Consider the following 22,041-nt stretch of genomic DNA (forward strand, 5'->3'; position numbering starts at 1 on the left):
TCTGTGACCATGCAATAACAGAGAGACAGAGGCTTGTTATTCTCCAGAATTCTCTTGTACAATGAGCAGTTGAGGCTTAGTGAATCAACATAATTCAAGACTGAATTGCTCAGATTTTTAATCACCAAAGGAGTTAAGAGTTATGGGGGATCTGACAGTAAAGTGAAGGTCGGGATGCAAACAGATCAGTCATAACCTTATCAAACAGCAGGCAGGGTCACTGTCCAAAGTAGTCGACTGCTGTATCAATTATAATTTTATAAAACAATATCTTATACAACTTCATACCAAGTTTCTGTAGACTAACCACACTTTTCTGAATGGTTATTTACTTTACACAGGCAGAAAGAGATTGAAACAGAATTATTAATTGTCCATTTATGAAGTAAAGATTTTCAAGACATGCTACGGGGAGTAAAAGTCTAAGCCTGTTTAGTAAAATTGGGTTTATGGCACACCACTAGAGGATGTCATCCCACCCAACCCCAAAACTAGTGCAACTAGACAGAATCTGTAAGAAATTGAATTTGCAAAATTGTTGAACTATTTGCAGCTTTTGTTATAGACAATATTTATTTGAAAGTAATTTTTGAAGTATTAGAATCTGTTAACTCCAAAAATTTTGCTAACTTTAAATATGGTAAATTAATCATCATTATCTTGAAACTTGAAGTCATTTATCGCTTGACAATATACTTTTAATGATCAATGCTCATAACTGCATTCAATTGAGATTACACAGCTAGCCTATAATTGAGCTAAGTCTTATCTTGTACATGTACATAGACACACAGATAAACAAAGCTTCTTCAGGCTGTCCTCAGAAGACCATTCCGCCATTGAGCACCCAGGGAACAGCACGTGCTTCAGTCAGTGCAATAAAGTACTAAATACTTTAATTTGTCAATTCACTGCTACAATCAACTGAAAAGGTTAAACTGTTCATCATAATGTATCTGATTCTCACCTTACAATATGCATATTCTGATATGTGCGGCATTGTGGATCGCAGAAGTGTATGTAGTTAACTTGAAGTCAGTAAGGACAATAATTCCACAGTCTTTTGCAGAATTACCTTTCTGCAGCCAATCTTCTAAAGAGTGCTATTGCTGGACCCGAGTAGGAGACTTTATAAACTGACAAGGAATGTTAAAGGATCTAATTGGTGCAGATAGGGCCATTCTTCCATTACATAGCATGTCAATTACTTCAGACACTACTGAATTAGTAAGACGTCACTCTCCCTCAGTTTCATCACAACAATAATTCTGTATAGTCTGGTTATCAAGAATTTCAATGAGCAGCACTACTTTGCCTTATTATTAAGTTGTAACGATTTATTCAACTGCCTTCTGCTATATTTTCCTTCAGGGTCTCAATGCATAATGTACTGTCTGTTCTTCCTCTCCCAAAACATGCTCCAGACATTTTTATTACTTTTTCTGTAGTTCATTGTGTTGCTTGTATTTATATACAGAAAGACAGTCTTTCATCTGAAATGATAAGTGCAAAGTCCCTTTGTAAACAAAAACATCACATGTTTTTTTTCAGTTTGCTCATTAGATTTGAAGAGAGAGTTGCTTTCACCTTTTATGAAGCCCCAGGAGATATAGTTTGTATTCTTGCCACAGAACTACATCAGTGTTGAAGTGGTATTTTTAACCCATCTCCAATACAGATACGTTTTACAGGACTATTAAGGGATGCCCTTCTGCCTTTATGAGACTAATTAGATAATGATTTTCTTCTTTTATTTTCAGAACCAGGCAAATTCTTTACACCAAAACATTAAAATACCACTTTCCAAGGACAATTTTATGTTGTTTTATGGTGAATACTGTGCAAATGCATTTTCTATGATTCATCAGTTTTCTTATGTACAGTAGTTCAAGTCACATTCTCAGATTTATCATACGTATAAAGTATCTGAAGAATTGTGCATTTTTCAAAACTGCTAATGTCCTGCCTTAAGCAAATCAGAATGGATTAAAATTATGCTCTTCCTTTTAATCAGCTATTAATTCTGATTTTCCCGACGTAAATGCCAAGAACATGATACTTGTTTTCAGTCTTGATCTTCATATTGAAGAAATACACAGACCACCGGAGAAAGTGCAAAATGTTTAATCAGGATGTGACCAGAACTGAGAGGCTACAGCTCTCAGGAAAATATTGCATTAGCTGACATTTCTTTGTCTAAAAAAATGAAAAAACTGAGGAGTGACTTAGTAAAGGCTTTTAAACCTAGGAAGGAGTTGACAGTGTAGATGTAGATAACATATATTCAGTTTTTGCTGTGGTGGAAATCATAAATATCAGTGGTCACCTAATAAATCTTCTTAGAAACTCAAGGGTAACTTCTTTGATTCCAGAATCATGGAAGTTCAGGAAGAGGTGAGAATGTAGAAATCTCTACCACATGGAGAGGTTGAGGTACATCCCTAGATAAATTGCAGTCAAGAGAATGCAAAATATGTACAGAGGAGGGGACAGCACGAGGGTGTTAGGATTGTGTGTGGTGAAGAAAGGAATAGCAGTGCATGTTGGTGGAAATAAATGTCTGTGGTGGCTCATGTGAAACATAAATACCAACATAGAACTGCTGGTCCACATGATATGTTTCTATTATGTAATTCAAGGTAATTATCAATAAACAATGAGTTTGTATTTACAAGAATGAAAATCTGAAATATTTACATGTTTTCATTGATTATCTCGGACTATTCCTTTGGTTGTCATGAAAACCCATTATGGATTCAACCATACTTGACAAAGAATCAAACTGTGATGTGTAAAAGTGTTTTCTTGCTCTTTGTAATCTATGTTCTGCCTGTCAGCATTATCATCAGGTCAATTTCCAAATGTATACCAATGAGATCCAACTATACCTCTCCACTTTTCCATCAATTCTAAAATAGATCCTAGGCTCTTCAAAACAAAAACAGAAATTGCTGGAAAAGCTCAGCAGGTCTGGCAGCATCTGTGAAGAGAAATCAGAGTTAACGCTTCCTCTCTCAGAACTTCAAAGTTAAATTAATTCTAGAACTAGCTCTGACGGCAGTCTCTGTGGCAAAAACATCAACCAGCCCTCAGTGGAGCCTGCCCGGATAGTCTTAGTAACAGCGACTCCGCCTTAGCTGGGTTCCAGAGCCGCACCAATGTTGATGCTCCTGGCTTGATGTAATTCCAGCAGTGGCCACTACACTATCTGGTACAGCTTCCATGTCCCCTAATTGGCCAGCAACTCTTAGGGGCAGGATTCCCAATGCCAGAAAGATAACTGCCTGATGCAGTTATAAATCTGGTGACTGTTCCCAGAATCCAAGGTAGTGTTGCCACCAACTTTTTGTGACATCTACATTCTTGTGACTGAGTAGAATGAGAATCTATTGAACTTGACTATATACAGAGGTTGGTAAGAAAGGACATTTTACTTGATCCAGGCTCCAGTTTCTCATGATTTGATGTCACTATGACATAGTTCCTTTTTCTTTTTCTTAGACAGTCCCTTGAGAGCAGAAATGAATTTTTTGCACTCTGAAGGTATGAGTCCTGAGGTGACTCAATAGTCCTATGCTGGATTTGTAGACCAAGTGATAGGTTTGGTTTATGGGTGGAATTGCAACAGGAAATTGGCAAGTAGTTATCATGGGCATAAAACCCTGTCTGCTAACAGTTTTGAGGGAATCTTGTCTATGAGAGAGAGAGAGATTCATACGAATGATTCAATAAAAAGGAGATGAAGTCAGTTGCGTGTTGGGTGGAGTATATGCATGGGGTGACATGGTCAAATGACAGTGTAAAGAAGGAAAGATGAGATCAGGGACTAAGGTAAAAGGATCTCATTAAAGATAAAGCAACTGGTCAAGGGAATCTATTGTACTGGTTACATTGACTGATAGAACCCCTACAAACATTTGTGAAGGTAGGACTTCAGCTAATAAGCTCATATCTTATAAAGATTGCTTGCTTTTGAAAAAGATGTCCAATTCTTGAGGCCTATTTGGATACTGGCAGGAGCTCTCTTCCTTACAAGATGTTCAGGCGTTCACACACTCCTTCTGCCGAATGTTTGACCTCCTTTCAGGCCGATCAGAGATGCTTTGAAGACTGACACTTTTGCTAATGCTTCTAGTTCAATTTGCGCCCGTTCTATTGAAGTACAAGTCACTTTTACTATAAATTTCCCAATCTACAGATGAAACCACCATTGCCTCATAAAATCCTGGCCAAACTTTCTGTCAAATCTCAGCAAGATATCTTCTTTATTTATTTGATATTCTTCCACAAGGCAGGTAGTTCAGACATTGACCTCCACCATACCACAACGTCCCCTTCCCAAATTAAACTTTATTTTGGCAAAGGTAGGAGTGTAACAGCGTTTAGATGCACCTACACTCTGTCTTATTAACTGCTAACAAGGCATGCAATAAATGACAGGAACCCAAGATGTGTAGGGGAACAGAGCAACAGAGCACATAGCCACTGTTTCTTAAGGAAAAGGCAGGTAGATAAGGTGGTCGAGAAGGCATAAAAACTGAAAATGTTGGAACTCTTCACCAGGGTAGGTGGCATCCGTGCAGGGAGATAGAACTAATATCTTAGATCAATGGCCTGATCTGCTGAGTATCTTCAGCATTATTAGCGTTTTGCTTTTGTATTGCTCCATAAGTTATGCAGGATCTTTGTTTTTATTAGCCAAAGCATGGAATATAAGAGTTGGGGAGGTTATGCTGAAACTGTATAAAATGCTAGTTCTGCTAGATATGATGTATTGCATTCACTTCTGGTCACTGAGTTATAGGAAAGGTGTGATTGAACTAGAGAGAAGATGGATGAGGATATTGTCTAGACTGGAGAAGTTAGCAGTACAGTTAGTTCACTCCCTCAGACTGAAAGAACATTTTTTTTCTTTTCTTTACTTGCACTGCTGTGGTGTTTAATGGCTATTCTCAAACTGTGACTTTCACAGCACATTAGTCCACCCACTGGGATGTTGTGTTACTAACACACACAGACTAGAACTGAAGCTTGCTTTTAACCCCCTTTTTTCTGTATACTCCTGTAAGGGTAAAACACAAAGATTTCTGTCGAAGATAGCTCACCACTAGGACAGGATTCGGTAGTCTGCCTCCTGTTATCTCTTTCTTTTTAGTCTTTCTGTTTGGAGTTTTCATTCTGACTCTATACAGGTATGACTGTCCAAACTCCTGACCAAAGAGTCACTGAATTTACAACCACACCCGCTGTATCAGTCATCTTTTAAAAGCATTTGATAGAATTAAAAGTTCGATATGTTCATAGGTAATCCAGGGTTATGATTGTTGTTCATGGCATATCAAAAAGGTCAACATAGTTTTGTAATAATAAGTACTACAGTCTTGCTTTTCTTGATCTAAATGAATTATCCATAATTCAGTGTGTAGAACACAATTTAAAATTTGCAGATGATGTCAATTGTGAATTGTTATGTCAATCATAATAATCTTTAAGAAAAGCCAGTGGAGTTGAGGTTGCATTAAGGAGGTTCAGTCTGCTCCAGGTAGGAGACATTCAACTGGCCTTGACCTTCTATGCCCAACTGCATAAGGTGATGATCATACAAGGCTTCCAAGCCAACAGAACCAACCACAGAACAGACTGCTACATTGAAGGCTGTAGCCAAGGTGCTGAACTTAAATGTGGACACAACTGAGGCCAAACACAATGTGCAGAGACTGTAGTAGGGTCTGGCCTACACAAATCATTCCACTTAATATCCATCTGGTGACAGGATCAAATTGTTCCTGATTCCACACATCTCTGCAGGGAACTGTTCATGCTTTGTATGAGCTTTACAAGAGATCATACTCCAGTTCCAGGCTAGACAATATACAATGGGGAGCCAATTTGTCCAATTTGTGCACAAAGCAGTACCTCACAGGTTAAATGCTGTCTTAGAGGATGACCAAGTATTTCAGGGCAACTTAGTAATCAAAGCACCCTCTGAAATCTAGAAAGATCATCAATGCTGGAAGTGTCAAAAGTCATCAAGATTCCTTTCAATTGGTTGGTTTACATGAGAGATTTTACTGCACTGCACTTGGATGTGGCTGTTTTGATGGAAGCTTTAAGAGCACTTTAAGCTCCACTCCATGCAATGTTAGTGCATTGCCTTGCTGCTGCTTTTGCCCTAACTGTCAGGTTGGACATGTAGGATGCAGATATTTGAAAGTGGGACCATGTAAAGATATGAAACGCATGACCGAATGGATGATTAAGAACTTATTCAGAAACAGAAATGGTCACAGGGTGCACAATCAGCAAAACCATGAATCCTTCACATTAAAGAGGGGCACCCTGCCATATAACCAACAGAATGTTAAGCAATTAAGCAAAGACCAAACTCAGCTCATTTATCCTGCAAATGGATTTCAATGAGGTTATCACCAGTCTTTCATGCTTAACAATGCATTGCTCTGTCATGTTCACTTGCCCACCTTAGTCCCTCCTTGTCAATGCTTTAATCCTAAGCCTCATCTTCATCCTCATAAAATTGTTGTTAATCCTCTATTTCGTCTGCAGCCAGGACATCACCCCACTTTGTTGGCTCCAGTTGTGAGGCACACAGCATGCCACAATGATGTGGGATACCCATTCTGACATAGGTCCTACTGTAGCAGCCCCGATGTCAAAATCCTATCCTGACAAGGCCTATGGTCAGATCCATATGGCCCTGGAGGAAGCATTGGTAGAGAATGTCATTGTTATGCTTCAATTTGACATGGCAAGGTTCCAAATTTATTTGAGTGTGAGTTGCAGGTTTTGCCTGGGGTGCACGAAATGTCCTTCATGTTCCCTTTTGTGTTGCTATCCCAATGGCTCCTCTGATCTTTTAACTTCCCTCCACGAATCACTTTTGCTATTTCTTATATCCACCCACTTCATTTCTGGTAAGCATGTTTTTATAGGGATTAATATCCTCCCATTACACCAGAGCCCATGACTTTGGAAATTCCCATATCCTTGTCGGCACTATACCCTTCCTACATAGAAGTCAGACTTACCGTAACTTGTGAGAAGTTACCATAATTTATGAGAAACTCCCTTAGAGTTCCAATTCCCCTCCTATTTTCTCTGAATTTCCACCTTAGTATCTGTAATATCACAATGACAATTCCCCCAGTGACCAGTACAATAAAGCTCATACCCAGATTTAAATCACCCTGTTTCCCCAGGATTCCACAGGCTATTCCAACAAGGCCCACAACCATTATTATCAAATCCCAAGGACTTACTGTGACCCACAGCCTGGGCTGACTTGGGAGGACAGCCCTGACTGCCGAATCTATGGGGTGATTTGTATTTGCAGATACATTCTATTTTGTTCAAAAAGCACACAATTTGGAGACAGTCGATGTGGCATTTTAAAAATTCCTACTTAGGAAATAAAACCAGTCTGACTCCAAGTTGATACACAGCCAGATTCTAAACAAGGCCTCACACTTAAAATGCATTGTCTGACCTGGGATGTCACCTCTGCTAAACTGACGGAGCTGATAAAATCTTTAGTGATCTCGGAGCAGTGACTTGAAAGAAACTCAGGAATTTGCATATTAGTCCTTTGTACTTGATTAAAGATTTAACAGCTATCCTAGGTTTGTTCAACACTGCATCAGTTTAATGACTTTTTGATCTTTAGCTTATAAATGCTGTGTCTGATGCTACCTCTTTCACTGACATCTGAAAAAGGAATGAGACTCTGAAAGCTTGTATCTTCAAATAAACCTTTTGGGCTATAAAAACAAAGTTGCTGTAAAAGCTTAGCAGGTCTGGCACTATCTGTGAAGGAGAAAACAGAGTTAATGTTTTGGGTCTGGTAACCCTTCTTCAGAACGGGCTGTTGGGCTATAATCTGGTGTCGTGTGATTTTTGACTTTGTCTACAGAACCATGGCTAAGGGATGAGAAGGATGATGGCCATGGAATACACAGGGATATTGATGTGAAGAAGCAGTTGTGTGTTGTCCAGAACAAAGAAACATTCAGCAAACTGTAGTCGCCAGGTACCTACTCAGATTTACATGCTGGGAATTTGTACCATCCAGGTTCTCAATGAAGGAGAAGAGAATTTGAAGTAGTGTATAAATAAAACAAGTCAAGTTAATAAAATTCAAATGTACTGAAGTAAGGTAATCACCACTCAATGGTGAGATTGTCAAGCCTGCATCTAAAGCTTGAGGAGAGATCAGTGAAATTTTTCTCAATGGCAAGAATCTGATGCTTTCATTCGAACTGTATATTTGCTTGCCATTCTTTACCCCATAACAGGGAGGGGAGAATTCCATCTTCAGATTCTGCCTGACCTGGATTAATGTGGCCAGATCTGAGCGCCGCTCTTCAGGTAGAAAGTGAAGGCATTAGAGAGGGTGAAGAAAAGATTTGTGAAAAAAGTTCCAGACATTCAGTTTTGTTGGATGGATTGGAGAAGCTAGGTCCATGCTTCTTAGAGAAGAGAAGTTTAAGGTGAGATTTGTTAGAGAGATTTAAAGTCATGAGGACCTGCATAGTTTAGATTGAGAGAAACTGTTCACATGGTGGCAGGGTGGAGAAGTAGTGGGCATTGATCTAAGTGGATTGACAAATAAAGCAACAGCTGCATTGGGAAAACAGTTTTATACATCGACTGCATTAAATATAGAATGCATGGCCTGCAATTTGATTGTGACTTGCAAAAAGGAATTGAACAATTTTTTTATTCATTCATGGGGTAAGGGCATTGCTGGCTAGGCAGCATGTATTGTCCATCCCTAATTGCCCAGAGGGCAGTTCAGGGTCAACACATTGCTGTGGATCTGGAGTCACATGTAGGCCAGACCAGGTAAGGATGGTAGTTTCCTTCCCTAAAGGACATTAGTGAACCAGATGGGCTTTTCCTGACAAATTGACAATGGATTCATGGTCATCATTAGATTCTTAATTCCTGATATATTTTATTGAATTCAGATTCCACCATCCACCATGGCAGGATTTGAACCCAGGACCCCAGAATGTTATCTGGGTCTCTGGGTTAACAGTCCAGTGATAATACCACTCAGCCATTGCCTCCCCAATTATCTAAAAAGATATAAAAAAGCAGGGTTACAAGGAAAAAGGGTGGGAGTGGGTCTAGGTAAATTGATAGTCTAAAGAGCTGTTATTGAAATGCAGGGGTTCTATGTTGTAACTATTCGATAAGTATCCATGAGCTTCTTGAGACAACTGTATCCTTGTCAAGTAAAGAATACATAGATGGGTTTCACAGCTGACATAGAAGAGAAGAGTCTATTCATTGCTACACTTCCCAACTTTTGATCTAAAACTAACCTCTTGACATTTTCCTATAATTACTATGCTAAAATTCATAGTCTAAAATGGGATTTGTTACAAAGATAAATAGCCCAAATGTTTAACGCCACAGAACATTATTATAAACTGCATAACTCATAGATTTTAACCACTAAAAATAGCTGGTCAATATATAAATTAACATCTGTGAAGCTCTGTCTGATCCAACATGATCCAAGCTCAAAGTGAAGCAAATATTCAAAGTACAGCTGCCAAAAATCAGCAAATTTATAAAATGCATGAACATATCTGTATAAAAACAGCATTGTGGAAGCTAACAGACTTTAGATTATTTATTACAAAAGATGCAATGTACTCAAAAGGTCGTCGGTTAATAAAATATAGTTGTTGACATTGGGATGTGTAACTTTTACTCTGGGAGCTCAAGTGCAGCCCCCAACATACTTGCCCATGCTCAGCTTTCATAAACTGTACGGTTAATTCATTCAGTGTAGATACTGTAAATGTTACACTGACCACTGCTTGTGAATTACGATCGAATCCAAATCTCTTCATTAATTAAAGTTAATATCACACTGGCAGCAATTACTGAATGTATTATACACTATTCATAATTGTGTGTGGATGCAACCCAACTGACAGCAACACTGACAACAGCTAAGGTGGACCACCATATGCAGGACTTACAGCACGGAGAAAAATATGACCCATATTCCATAACATAATAAAATCTGAGTGAGGAATGAATGGCCAGTCTTTTTTATTTCGTTTTGGACAAGATCAGAACAAGTGTCCACTATTTTCATCACAAAGACATTACATCCGATGGCATAGAGATTGTATTTCGAACTGTGTAACAAACAAAAGAATATTTGATAGTTTGATCATCCTGAAGTTGATCATCTTTAGATCTTCTTAATAATCCTTTTATAATCTGCTGCTCTATCATTCATTGTACAGCTATGTAAGTTCAATGCCAAACTCAGTTGCTTGTTCAATTGTTGAATATTTGAAATTTGCACATGTTCAACTATTTTCATTGCACTTTCAATATGGTGCTAGAATAATAGTGCAAAAGAATAATTTCTATATTTCATAGCACATTCACCCAGGTTTTATAATGTTCTAGGCTGTTGTCAATCTTTCACCTCTTTCAAAAGATCACAGTTAACGTGTTGATTGCAAATTTGCTCACCAAAGAGCTGGTAACAAAGTAATTGGTACCTCAGTGCAAGTGTCAAGATGTGCATTTATAACCAAAGGTGGGAGACGATATTCTGGCCACCTGCCTCATCTTTCTATGCTCAGGTCTGCTTGATGCAGCAGGTAAGAGCATCTAATGAATCTGAGTACAGGGAATGCCTTGAAAGTTTCTAAGACTGGAGAATCTGTCAGAAGTCATGAAACAAGACTAAGTCTGCAGGCCAAAGAGAAGAATTTGATCTTGCTAGAATAACATTAAGACCCTCCGGGAGTCAGTAGATCCTAAATGTCAGCAGTGAGAAACGCATCTGATGTCCTGTGGATGTGAAGTAACTTTCTCCCTAATTCATCAGGAAATGTCCTGCTATCAGCAGTCCTACACTTGGGAGTGTGCCTGAAATGCTCTGCATTAGGAAATATGTATTTTGCAATTTAGAAATCACTTCTGCAATGGTTATGAGCTGCATTGTCCCTATATTCTGGACTGTTACCACAGCTTGAAATATAGGTGTAATTAAGAAAAATGTGTGTAACAATTTCTTCTAATATAGCCCTGTGTTTGTACACTGTTCTTCATTGATAATGAATGAGGCAAATTTCAACACTGACCTATAGTTTCTCAATCATGCAAAGTAAGGAACCTCTTGACACATGTGCATTAATCAAAGGCAAATTAACTTAAATCTCACGGAGAAACATTTAAACAATTTCAAAACCCAGATTTACTCAGGGAATGATTAACCAGTATTATGCTCATTGCACTTAGTTCCTTAATAATTATTAAAAGCCTGCATCTGTGATCCCAGCTAGGCTATGGCCCAGATCTTCAAAAAGCTAGGTTTCTAATTCACTACACAGGTTTTAGTGTGGTTTAGAGAAAATATGTCTTTTAAAAATATATCATAATTACTGGCACAGTGGCTCAGTGGTGACCACTGCTGCCTCACTGCACCAAGAGCCCGAGTTTGATTCCACCCTCGGGCGACTGTCTGTGTGGAGTTTGCACATTCTCCCCGTGTCTACGTGGGTTTCTTCCAGGTCCTCCAGTTTCCTCTCACAGTCCAAAGATGCGCAGGCTAGGTGGATTGGTCATACTCAATTGCCCATCGTGTTCAGGGATGTGTAGACTAGGGAGTGGGTCTGGGTGGGATGCTCTGAGGGTCAGCATGGGCTTGTTGGGCCAAAGGGCCTGTTTCCACACTCTAGGGTTTCTATGATTTAACCAAGTTCCATGCATGCTTTATATCTCAGCAATGCAAAGAAATACTGATTTCTGCAGGCATTTCATTTTTACCCACAGCACTTTAAAATAACCGCTTCATGCTTACAGTTCTACCTTCCAAAATTTTCTAATTTGTTACATTTTTTATAGACTGCACACCCAGGCTTATCTCATCAAGCACAGCAACCATCAACAATAAACAGACTCTCATAATCCGATGCAGAACACTATACATTTTTAACGCAGGAAATGTCAGACTAGGCTGTCTCAGGGTATTGGGTTGCAGGGACATATGTAGATAATGGCGCATTGCAGTCACCTGATAACAAAGTTACAAACTTTAACTTTCTTTTCTTAATTTATAGTTCTATCCTTTTGATTATAGATATTCAAAGTAGCTATTAATTTGAGATGGAGTGTTAAGTCAAAAATAGAATAGAAACAAGACCACAAACACAAAGTAAAGTGGATCATACTGACATCTTTCTTGCTTTTTGGTTGGTAAAATGCATTCGATCATGGAGACAAATCGACCTAGAAGATTTCACGTTAACTTTCAGCCTATGCTGAGATATGTAATTGTCAGGATTCTTCCCTACAAGTTTCTCAATTTGACGTCAAACCAAAATGGGATCAGAAGCAGCACAGTTGGGAAATAGTAACCTATTCTAAGTTCTTCTGGAGGAGCCAATTCATGGCCAGAAGGCCATTCAGTTAAAAACAGTAAATGGTTTCTCAAAGCTGGCAAACCAATGAGAGGCCTTTGAGATTGGAAGCAGCAGCAAGATGCAATGGCAGGTAAGAATGAGAGAAGGTTTATCAAAATAAAGTCACCCACTCTCAAACCTTATCAATTTAAATAGAAAATGTCTTTTGTAATCAAGTTAACTCTGTGGGAGAAGCAGACCCACATGGCTGGTACAGCACCCGGGAAGGCAGGGAGGGTCTCTATTCTTGGATTGCTGAGATCATCCTTGGAATGCCACTGCGAGACTGCCGTCAATCAACTAAACTTGTCCCTGCCACTCATGATCACTGGAGGCTAAAGGGAGAATCTGAACCGCCTTTCTTTAGTCAGTAGTGAGTGATCATTAAGGAGCTAGATCAGCTACTCACTATATGCAGCCATCTAGATCTGCTGGCTTCCATCCCACCTTCTCAAAAATGGATCAGGGTGAGATAGAGTCAGGAAAGTGACAAATAAAACCTATATTAATTGTGGCTTCCTCTACATTGGGGAAACCAAGTGGAGGCTTGGGGACCACTTTGCAGAACACCTACGCTCGGTTCGCAATAAACAACTACACCTCCCAGACGCGAACCATTTCAACTCCCCCTCCCATTCCTTAGATGACATGTCCATCCTGGGCCTCCTGCAGTGTCACAACAATGCCACCCGAAGGTTGCAGGAACAGAAACTCCTATTGTGCTTGGGAACCCTGCAGCCCAATGGTCTCAATGTGGATTTCACCAGCTTCAAAATCTCCCCTGCCCCCACTGCATCCCAAAACCAGCCCAGCTCGTCCCTGTCTCCCTAGCCTGTTCTTCCTCTCACCTATCCCCTCCTCCCACCTCAAGCCGCACCTCCATTTCCTACCTACTAACTTCATCCCACCCCCTTGACCTGTCCGTCCTCCCTGGACTGACCTATCCCCTCCCTACCTCCCCACCCATACTCTCCTCTCCACCTATTTTCTCCTCTATCCATCTTCAGTCCGCCCCCCCGCCCCTCCCTATTTATTTCAGAATCCTCTCCCCATCCCCCTTTTCTGATGAAAGGCCTAGGCCCGAAATTTCAGCTTTTGGGCTCCTACAACGGTGCTTGGCCTGCTGTGTTCATCCAGCCCCACACTTTGTTATCTTGGATTCTCCAGCATTTGCAGTTCCCATTATCTCTATATTAAATGTCCACCCACCCACCTCCAATCAAGCTGCTAATATCAGATAGTGCGACACTATTAGAGCTCCAGCTGGCTTCCATGCAACCAGATGAAGCAGAGCAAAATCAGGTTTGTCTCATGTGAAGTGATAAGCTTCTAAAAAAATGCACTTAGGTGTGAAACACCTTGAATTGTAAATTTGGAATCACCACCACATTCATTATCACTGACATGAAACATAAATCCACAAAGGATCAATTCCCTCAAGAGGGAGCATTTGGACAGCAATATCAGGAAGAGAATTTGTATAGCAGTGAAGCTGCAGCATCTATGTCCAGCAAAATTGGATTGAATATGTTGTACTTTGCAGCAATGCTGATATATTATAGTGTCCGCTTAAGCTGTGGTATTAAACATATTCTACTATCTATTAACATTTCACCATCTGTGCTGCATCTTGCTAGATGCTTTTCTGTTCAAACAACCAGAAGTTGTTGGCCTATCAAAAACACTTAGCTTGTTGAATCAAAGTCAGGTTGTAGAAAACAATTATTAAGTACAGGAAGGCTAATTCTCAGCTCCATACATGCACTGTTCTTTTTTGGAACCAAATGTTTGAAAAACCTGGGATCCATTGCAATACGTGTTGTTTCAGAAATCGGAGAGAAATTCTGTTTGACTTTACACTGGCCAAATATATTTGATATCAAAGTTTTCCATCCCCTCCCTTTGACTTTTAGATTTTTGATTACATATTTAATTAGGAGTAAAATATCAAAGTGTTATCAATGCACTATCAAAAACACCAAATATTCCGTTCAATGTTTGGCATAAAATATTTTTTGCTTTATCCATTTGTAAATGTAGGTTAGGCTGCTTGGTTCATTAAACTCTCAAGAAATTTGTTATCTGAGGGAACTTGCCCAATAACATCTTTTCCCTAAAATGGACCTTTACACATACAGATTACTGAAATTAGGTCAACTACATGAATCATTTTGCACGAATCAATATTTTCATATCTCATTATTAGTGAAATCAATTTGGCTAGAACACAATCATGATCATTTATTTTGCAACTGTATAATTTTAAAATAGACTTATTTTCATTCATTTCTGGTAGTTTGATTTCTGTTAAACATGTTCAGAATCTGAAGAATATGATCATACATTTTGTCCTGTGGTCTCAGTCAATTAGGTGTTTTTAATTCCTTTTTCTTGCTGTTAGAATAGTCATCAAGTTCAAAGCTGCATCTTATTGCCTTAGTTTAGAGAATAAGATGCTGGTCACTGATTCATCACTGGATGTATCTTGACTTGGTGCAGTAGTGTTAAAATGGCTGACAGCAAGTTGGCAGTCTCATTTAACATCTTTCTGAAGGGTAATTTCTATTGAAGTCAGTGTAAAGAAAATGTAGAGAATAGTTAAGTGATCTGTCATTTTTCATTACAACACACAGTTAAATGTAATTCCCGAAATGTTTTGTAAGCACCATTCTTGTAACTACACAAGGCTGTTGAGAAGCAAAAGTGTTGCTTGATGCAAAGCTAATTATGCAGTTGATCTATTTATGGTATTTCCGTTTTGCTGGGAGGAGTTTTTGTGGAAAACTCGTTCTTAGGGACGAAAGTGATATTACAGTGAATTTTCTTGGAAGTAGCCTTTCTCTTTCGAAATATAAAATAAAATTGAAATTCTAATCTGTCTAACCAGCAACTAGACAGTAAGTCTAGACAAGTTTTAATCACATGTGTGGACCTAAAGTAACTTCTCAAAGATGTTCTGAACTGGATTATGTTTGTGACTGGAATGCAGACCTTTGACTAGTGACCTAGTCAATTAGACCCATGTTATTTCTGCAAGATTTTGGTTGCACGCCTAAATAAGTAAGTCGATGTCTTGCTTATTTAGCAAAATATGAAAAAAAGCTAGTGAAATTTAGTGCCTGAGCCCTGCCTTAGATATTTATAGGATCCTGAGACAACTGAGTAGTCCTTTGATATTGTCATAAATTACATTGGCTATTTGCAGTACTCTATCTCAACATCCCTTCATAACAACCCCTCAAAATGGTTTATTTCAATTCAAATGAGATGAAAGTTTTATCAGTATCATAGTGGGATATGTATACACAACAATTATAAAACACAGCAAACAGTTAAGCTATCCGTTCTTGCTTGTCCCATCTTGACACATTTCTGTAAAACAGTATAGAGAAATCATGGATAAAACAGTGAGACCCTGGGTTGCCTCCAGATTTTCAAGCAACTGAAAACCTCCTTGAGAAGAAGGTCAGTGCAAGTAGGAACGTAGTATTCCCTAGCATCTCATACATACTGTTCAGCACACTAGACAAAACTAGGTGACTGTATCAGAACCAGCAATTTCATTCCTGCAGCAAAAATTTCAAAACTTCTCAACAGCAGTAAAGGTAAATACAGCCCTTCGTTTCACTCAATACTTCTTTGCCACAACTCTCAAATATTTTCTCCTCTCTATCACATCCTTAAAACTACAATCACATTATCATGCACTACATTTTTCATTTCAAATCCACTAAAGTTTTCCTTTGTTCTTTTCACACCACATACTAACTACTTTCCTCTTTTATCTCACAGCAGAGTATAGCCTGCAATTTCTCCCAGCAGCCATTCCTCGCTTTACATTCCACACAATTTGTTTTAAATTACCACTGCTCCAGTCACATTCCACCTTCCTTCTTCAGCTTGTAGCACAGGTATAAATGAAAGCCTGCTTCAATTTCCACATAGCCACTCATTAACTCTCACGCTCACTTTCTCAATGCATTGCAAGACAAAATTGAAAGATGTCAGGTGGCCGTTGTCCTCAGTCAAATGCAGTAGAAAGCTTTGTGATTAATGGCAGCAAAAGCCTTGTGCATCAAGGAAAGTGAAACTGGTGACTTGTCTCAGCAGAATCTTGCTTTCTGATGAAGGGTCTAGGCCTGAAACGTCAGCTTTTGTGCCCCTCAGATGCTGCTTACCCCGCTGTGTTCATCCAGCTCCACACTTATCGCTACATCACTTGTGACTTTTTCTTCACCTCAGAAAATATTCTGCAAGTTTTGTAACTACAAACTGCCTTCTGAAAACTGTCAACTGCTACAATCCATCATTTTGTTATCATTCTATTGTCTCTTTTCTCTTTCCTTATTGTTTTTTCCAGAGATTCCCGAAGGACCTATCTTCAAGACTTCTTTGGTTATACCTCCTAAACTCAGGATCTACATCAAATCGAAGAACAAGGGGATCAGTATTTATGAACAGCATGAGCTCTAACTTCTCTCACAAATCACACAATTTCCTAACTTAGAAATATATAAAAATGCTTTATTGACTGGTCAGTCAAACTCCTTCTTTGACACTTATATCCCTTAAATGAATTTTTATTGGTTGAGGACAATTATCTACAGGATACATAGTCATGTGTTTCATTCATTTCTCATGCAGCAGCACAAACCATTCCATATTCCTTTCATCAACATGCAAGGTGCCTATTGAATAAATGGATGTGATTACTGCTGTAAGAGGATCGCTTCCATTGGCTTCCCTTCCTGCTCCCAATCCATCAAGTCCACAGTTGCCAAGAATCTACCCTTGGATCTCTCTTATTTGTCTCCTTATGTTGTGCATTTCTCCAGAGATATAAAGGCTGCACTGACACTGGTGGTGTTCTTGAACGAGGTTTGCATGGTCTGGTTTCGTGGCCTCCTCTGCTGGTCCTGGGGGAAGAGGATGTCGCATCTCTGCATCCCCCAATCCACGAGGATCTCCGGTTCTTTGCCCACAAAGAGAGGCACCAATTGTCACTCCTCTGCCATGTCTGGGACAAATGTCATTAACTGCGCAGGGCAGCTACAGACAGACAGTGTTTGTCCAGGTGCACAGCAGCCTTTTAAACTGACCTCAAGGATGACAGTCCATTCTGCAAATATCCTGGTAGTGCTAAGTCATTCCAGGTATAACGAATGGGACCAGAATCTGACCAAATTGGTGCCTTGGGACAGTGTAGGAAATTAATGAGATGACGTTGCAAGATGCAGCAAGAAAATCCACTCGGCCTCGTGAAGAGAAATCCTCCATGCACTGACAAAACTGACATTGAACCAAAAAAATTTCAGATGCGGGTTTAATTGTTAAATTGAAATATAACAGTTTTTTTCCTTTGTGCCATATCTTTTAAAAATATACCTTGGATTTAACATATTAAACTTTCTTTAGAAAACTGGCTGAATGTAATTGTTGCTCACTTTGAACTTAGCCCTTTTATTACAGTTTAACAGGATCTAAAATTTGATTTTGAGTTAATAATAGATTAGATATTTATCATATTAGCATTATTTTAAATGCACTCTATGAATTGCTTGTTTGATTATTTATTAATCCCTTTTCAAATACCAGTGACTATGAAACTATGTTCCTGATTCTAAAAGTAATTAAAAGATTGTTAAGTGTTTTAAACCATGCATCTGTAAATAGGAAAGCTAAGTATGACTAATCAAAAACATTGCCAAATAAATTTGGTCATTACATTTTTTAAACTCTTTTTACTGCTTCAAACTATTTAATCAGTGTTTTGTTCCCTATTGTATATTTTATCTTGCAGCCTGTTAAAGCAGCAATAACCTGCAGCTCCTACAAAATGCAGAGCTCTCACTTTTTATAGCTCAATCCGTCTTCATAAGTGAAACAACATCCACAGATAAAGTCACTGGTAAATGTACTACCTAGTGGCACTAATTGGATTTCTGTCAATGCTATCAGCTCTACAGCACAGCATTTGACTCATGCTCACTGATGCATCAGAGGATGTACCACGTACAGCCAAATAATAAGAAATAATATTTTTAATAAAGAGCTGAATAAAGATTTTGGTCTCAGTGTTGACTAGTTGCAAAAGAGAAGCAACATGCCTTAGCTTCTTTCGTTTTCAAAAGCACTTGAATTCCAGAGAAGGGTGAGAAAGAAATGACACAGCATTTTTGATTAAAATGACTTCCTATGTGAAATGTCAATGTACAACCGTATCAAGAAACAGCTGCAAAACGTGCTTAAATCCATGGATGATGGATGGACCACATTCTGAAGTCACTGTTCCTCTCTCCCTTTCTTTTGCATCGCCACTTCCTCTGAAAACAGGAGCTGAAAGTTCATACAAGTACAGTTCCCTTTCTTCCTGGTTTTAGCTTATCTTAGTTACACCAACTTCCCATAATCTGGACTTTACATTAAGTACAGTGATCATTCATTTTTCATTTCAATATAAGCAAAAGAAAAGTTGTTTGAGAAAAGATGAAAGCTTCTAAGTATAAATGCAATTTAGGCTATAAAATAATTAAGTCTAGCTTTAAGCAATGGAAGTTCTCAAATATAAATCTCCATCTAATAATTTACAAATCTTGTTTTGTGCAACAAGTAAGCATCTTCTATAAATGGCACCTAATTCATATCACATTTTCCCCATACCTGATACACTAAGAATAGAGGGGGAAGATACTGAGTAATGGAACACACAATATGATTTAATCAGCTTCTCTATTTTGTTTTCATTCATTCATTGGATGTGGGTGTTGCTAGTTGGCCGGCATTTATCCCCCGCATCCCTAGTTACCCTCAAGAAGGTGATCGTGAACTGCCTTCTTGAACTGCTGCAATCAATGTGCAGTAGGCAGATTGGGAAATGCCATTAGTAAGGGATTTCCAGGATTTTCAGTCAATAACATTGAAGGAATGGTGATATATTTTCTAATCAGGATGGTGAGTGACGTGGAGGGGAACTTGCAAGGTTGTGGTGTTCCATGGCATCTGCTACCCTTCTCCCTTTGGATGGTAGTGACATAGGGTAGGTTAGCTGAGTTAGATGGACAGCTGGTTTGCAATTGCAGAGTGATGGCGACAGCGTGGGTTCAATCACCACACCAGCTGAGTTTGTCATGAAGGTCTCACCTACTCAACTTTGCCCCTCACCAAAGGTGTGGTGACCCTCAGATTAAACCATCCCCCATTGTCTCCGTATAATGAAGAGCAGCCCTATGGTCCTCTGGGACTATGGTGACTTTCCTTTGCTAGTGGTCATGAGTTTGGAAGGTGTTTTCTAAGGATCATTGTTGAATTTCATCTTGCAAATAGTACACCCTGCTGCTACTGAGTATCGGTGGTGGAATAACTGAATGTTTGTGGATGTGGTGCTAATCGAGTGAGCTGCTTTGTCCTGGATGGTGTTAAGCTTCTTGAGTATGGTTGGAGTTGCACCCATCCAGGCAATTATACTCTCACACTACTGGCTTCTGCCTTGTATATGTGGACAGGCTTTGGGGAGTGAGGAAGTGAGTTGCTTGCTGCAAGATTCCTACCATCTGATCGTCTCTTGTAAGCACTATATTTATACAATGAGCCTAGTTCAGTTTCTCGACAATTGCAAACCCCAGGATGTTGATTGTGAGGGATTCAGTAATAGTAACACCATGGGGTGTAAATGGGTGTTGGTGAGATTGTCTGTCATGGAGATGGTCAATACCTGGTATTTGCATGGCATGAATTTTACTTACCACTTTTCAGCACAGATCTGGATATTGTCCAGGTCTTGCCACATTTGAAGATGGACTGCTTTAGTATCTGAGGAGTCGTGAATGGTGCTGAACCTTGTGCAATCGCCGGTGAACATCCCCACTCCTGACCTTAATGTGGAGGCATGATTATTGATGAAACAGCTGAAGGGGCTGAGAACCTGAGGAACTCCTGCAGAGATGTCCTGGAGCTGAGATGACTGACCTCCAATAACCACAAGCATATTCCTGGGTATCAAGTATAACTTCAAACAGTGCAAAGTTTTCCATTGATTATGAATCATATTGAGTTTGAGTGCCTTTGCAGTTTCATCCATTCAAGTGATGAATCCCACACTGTATTTTATTTACCACTTCTTTGCCCACTCTCCTAGCATGCCCAACTCCTCCTGCAGCTTCCTACTTCCTCAACACTACTGGTCACTCCATCTGTCTTTGTGTCATCCGCAATCTTAGCAAAAATGGCCTCAGTTCCTTCGTCTAGATTTTTTTCCTTTTTATTCATTCACAGGATGAGGGTGTCACTGGCTAATCAGCATTTATTGCCCATCCCTAATTGCCCAGAGGGCAGTTAAGAGTCAACCACATTGCTGTGGGTCTAGAATCACATGTAGACCAGAACAGGTAAGGATGGCAGTTTCCTTTCCTAAACGTCATTAGTGAACCAAATGGGTTTTTCCGACAATTGACAATGGGTCACAGTCATTGTTAGATTCTCAATTTCACTATCTGCCGAGGCAAGATTCGAACCCGGGGGCCCAGAACGTTGTCTGGGTCTCTGGATTAACAGTCCAATGATAATACCACTGGGCCATCATCGCCCCATATTGTTATATGTATAATGTGAATAGCTGTGGTCCCACCACAGACCCCTGCAGAACTCCGCTAGTCACTGTCTGCCATCTTAAAAAAGACCCTTTTGCCCCCACTTCTTCAAGGCAGCGAATCCTCTTTCCATGCCAGTACCTTGACCCTAAAATTGTGGCTTCTTATCTTATTAAGCAGTCTCTTGTGTGGCATCTTGTCAAAGGCCTTCTGGAAATCCAGATAGGTCACATCCACTTGGTCTCCTTTCTCCAACCTGTTCATTACCTCCTGAAAGAATCCTAACAGATTTGTCAGGCATGACCTCTCTCAATGTAGCCAGCCCCATTTGCTATGCACTTCCAACTGCTCCACAAACTCACCTTTATTAATGGACTCTAAAATCTTACCAATGCTCAAGGTCAGGCTAACTGGCCTGTACTGGGGAGAAGGTGCTGGGGAAACTGAAAGATCTGAAGGTGGATAAATCATGTAGACTGGATGGACTACACTCCAGAGTTCTGAAGGAGATAGCTGAAGAGATTGTAGAGGCTTTGCTGATGATCTTTCAGGAATCACTGGAATCAAGTTGGGTCCCAGAGAATGGAAAATGGCTAATGTAACACCCCTATTTAAGAGGAGAGGGAAACAGACTCAAGAAATTATAGGCTGGACTTTGAACCATTTGTATGATGGTGTAAATTATTTGGATGGGCTATAAATTGGAGAATGTTGAGCTATAAAAATATTGGAGCCAACACAATCTCAAAGGTTGTTTCACATTTGAGCCTAAATAACATTAACTGAGCAGTGTTCCGGTGCCTATACGAGCTGTATAAATTCTTTGTGCTAGCCCACAAATGTTTCAAAAGTTCTATTTTTAAAAGCATAATTGTTCAATCCAATAAACTATTTTGTCATGGTTTTTGTCTTCTAAATACTCTCACTGTCCATGGAATTTTTGCTCATTATTGAGCTGTACTTCAAGCTCTCTGATAAGATTTAATAATATTCAATGG

General features: G+C 39.4%; 2 protein-coding genes across 4 annotated transcripts in view; one reads left to right on the forward strand and one right to left on the reverse strand.

Annotated features, from left to right (window-relative positions):
• LOC125460784 (transcription factor EC) overlaps positions 1-22,041 on the reverse strand; it is an 84,916-nt gene that overhangs the window by 38,111 nt on the left and 24,764 nt on the right. For 2 of the 3 annotated variants that reach the window (XM_059652439.1, XM_048548695.2), the window contains exon 1: positions 968-1,071. The exons of the other annotated variant lie outside the window; for it this stretch is intronic. In XM_059652439.1, the coding sequence (XP_059508422.1) occupies positions 968-1,000 (33 nt within the window). In that variant the 5' untranslated portion in view covers positions 1,001-1,071. Of the gene's footprint in view, positions 1-967; positions 1,072-22,041 lie in introns of those variants that run through there. 3 annotated transcript variants of the gene reach the window in all.
• Positions 1-22,041, forward strand: part of tes (testis derived transcript (3 LIM domains)) — a 180,583-nt gene that overhangs the window by 12,815 nt on the left and 145,727 nt on the right. The gene's annotated exons all lie outside the window — the stretch shown is intronic.

This window comes from Stegostoma tigrinum, chromosome 18 (genome assembly GCF_030684315.1).
Source record: "Stegostoma tigrinum isolate sSteTig4 chromosome 18, sSteTig4.hap1, whole genome shotgun sequence".
In the NCBI taxonomy this organism is placed as follows: Eukaryota; Metazoa; Chordata; class Chondrichthyes; order Orectolobiformes; family Stegostomatidae; genus Stegostoma; species Stegostoma tigrinum.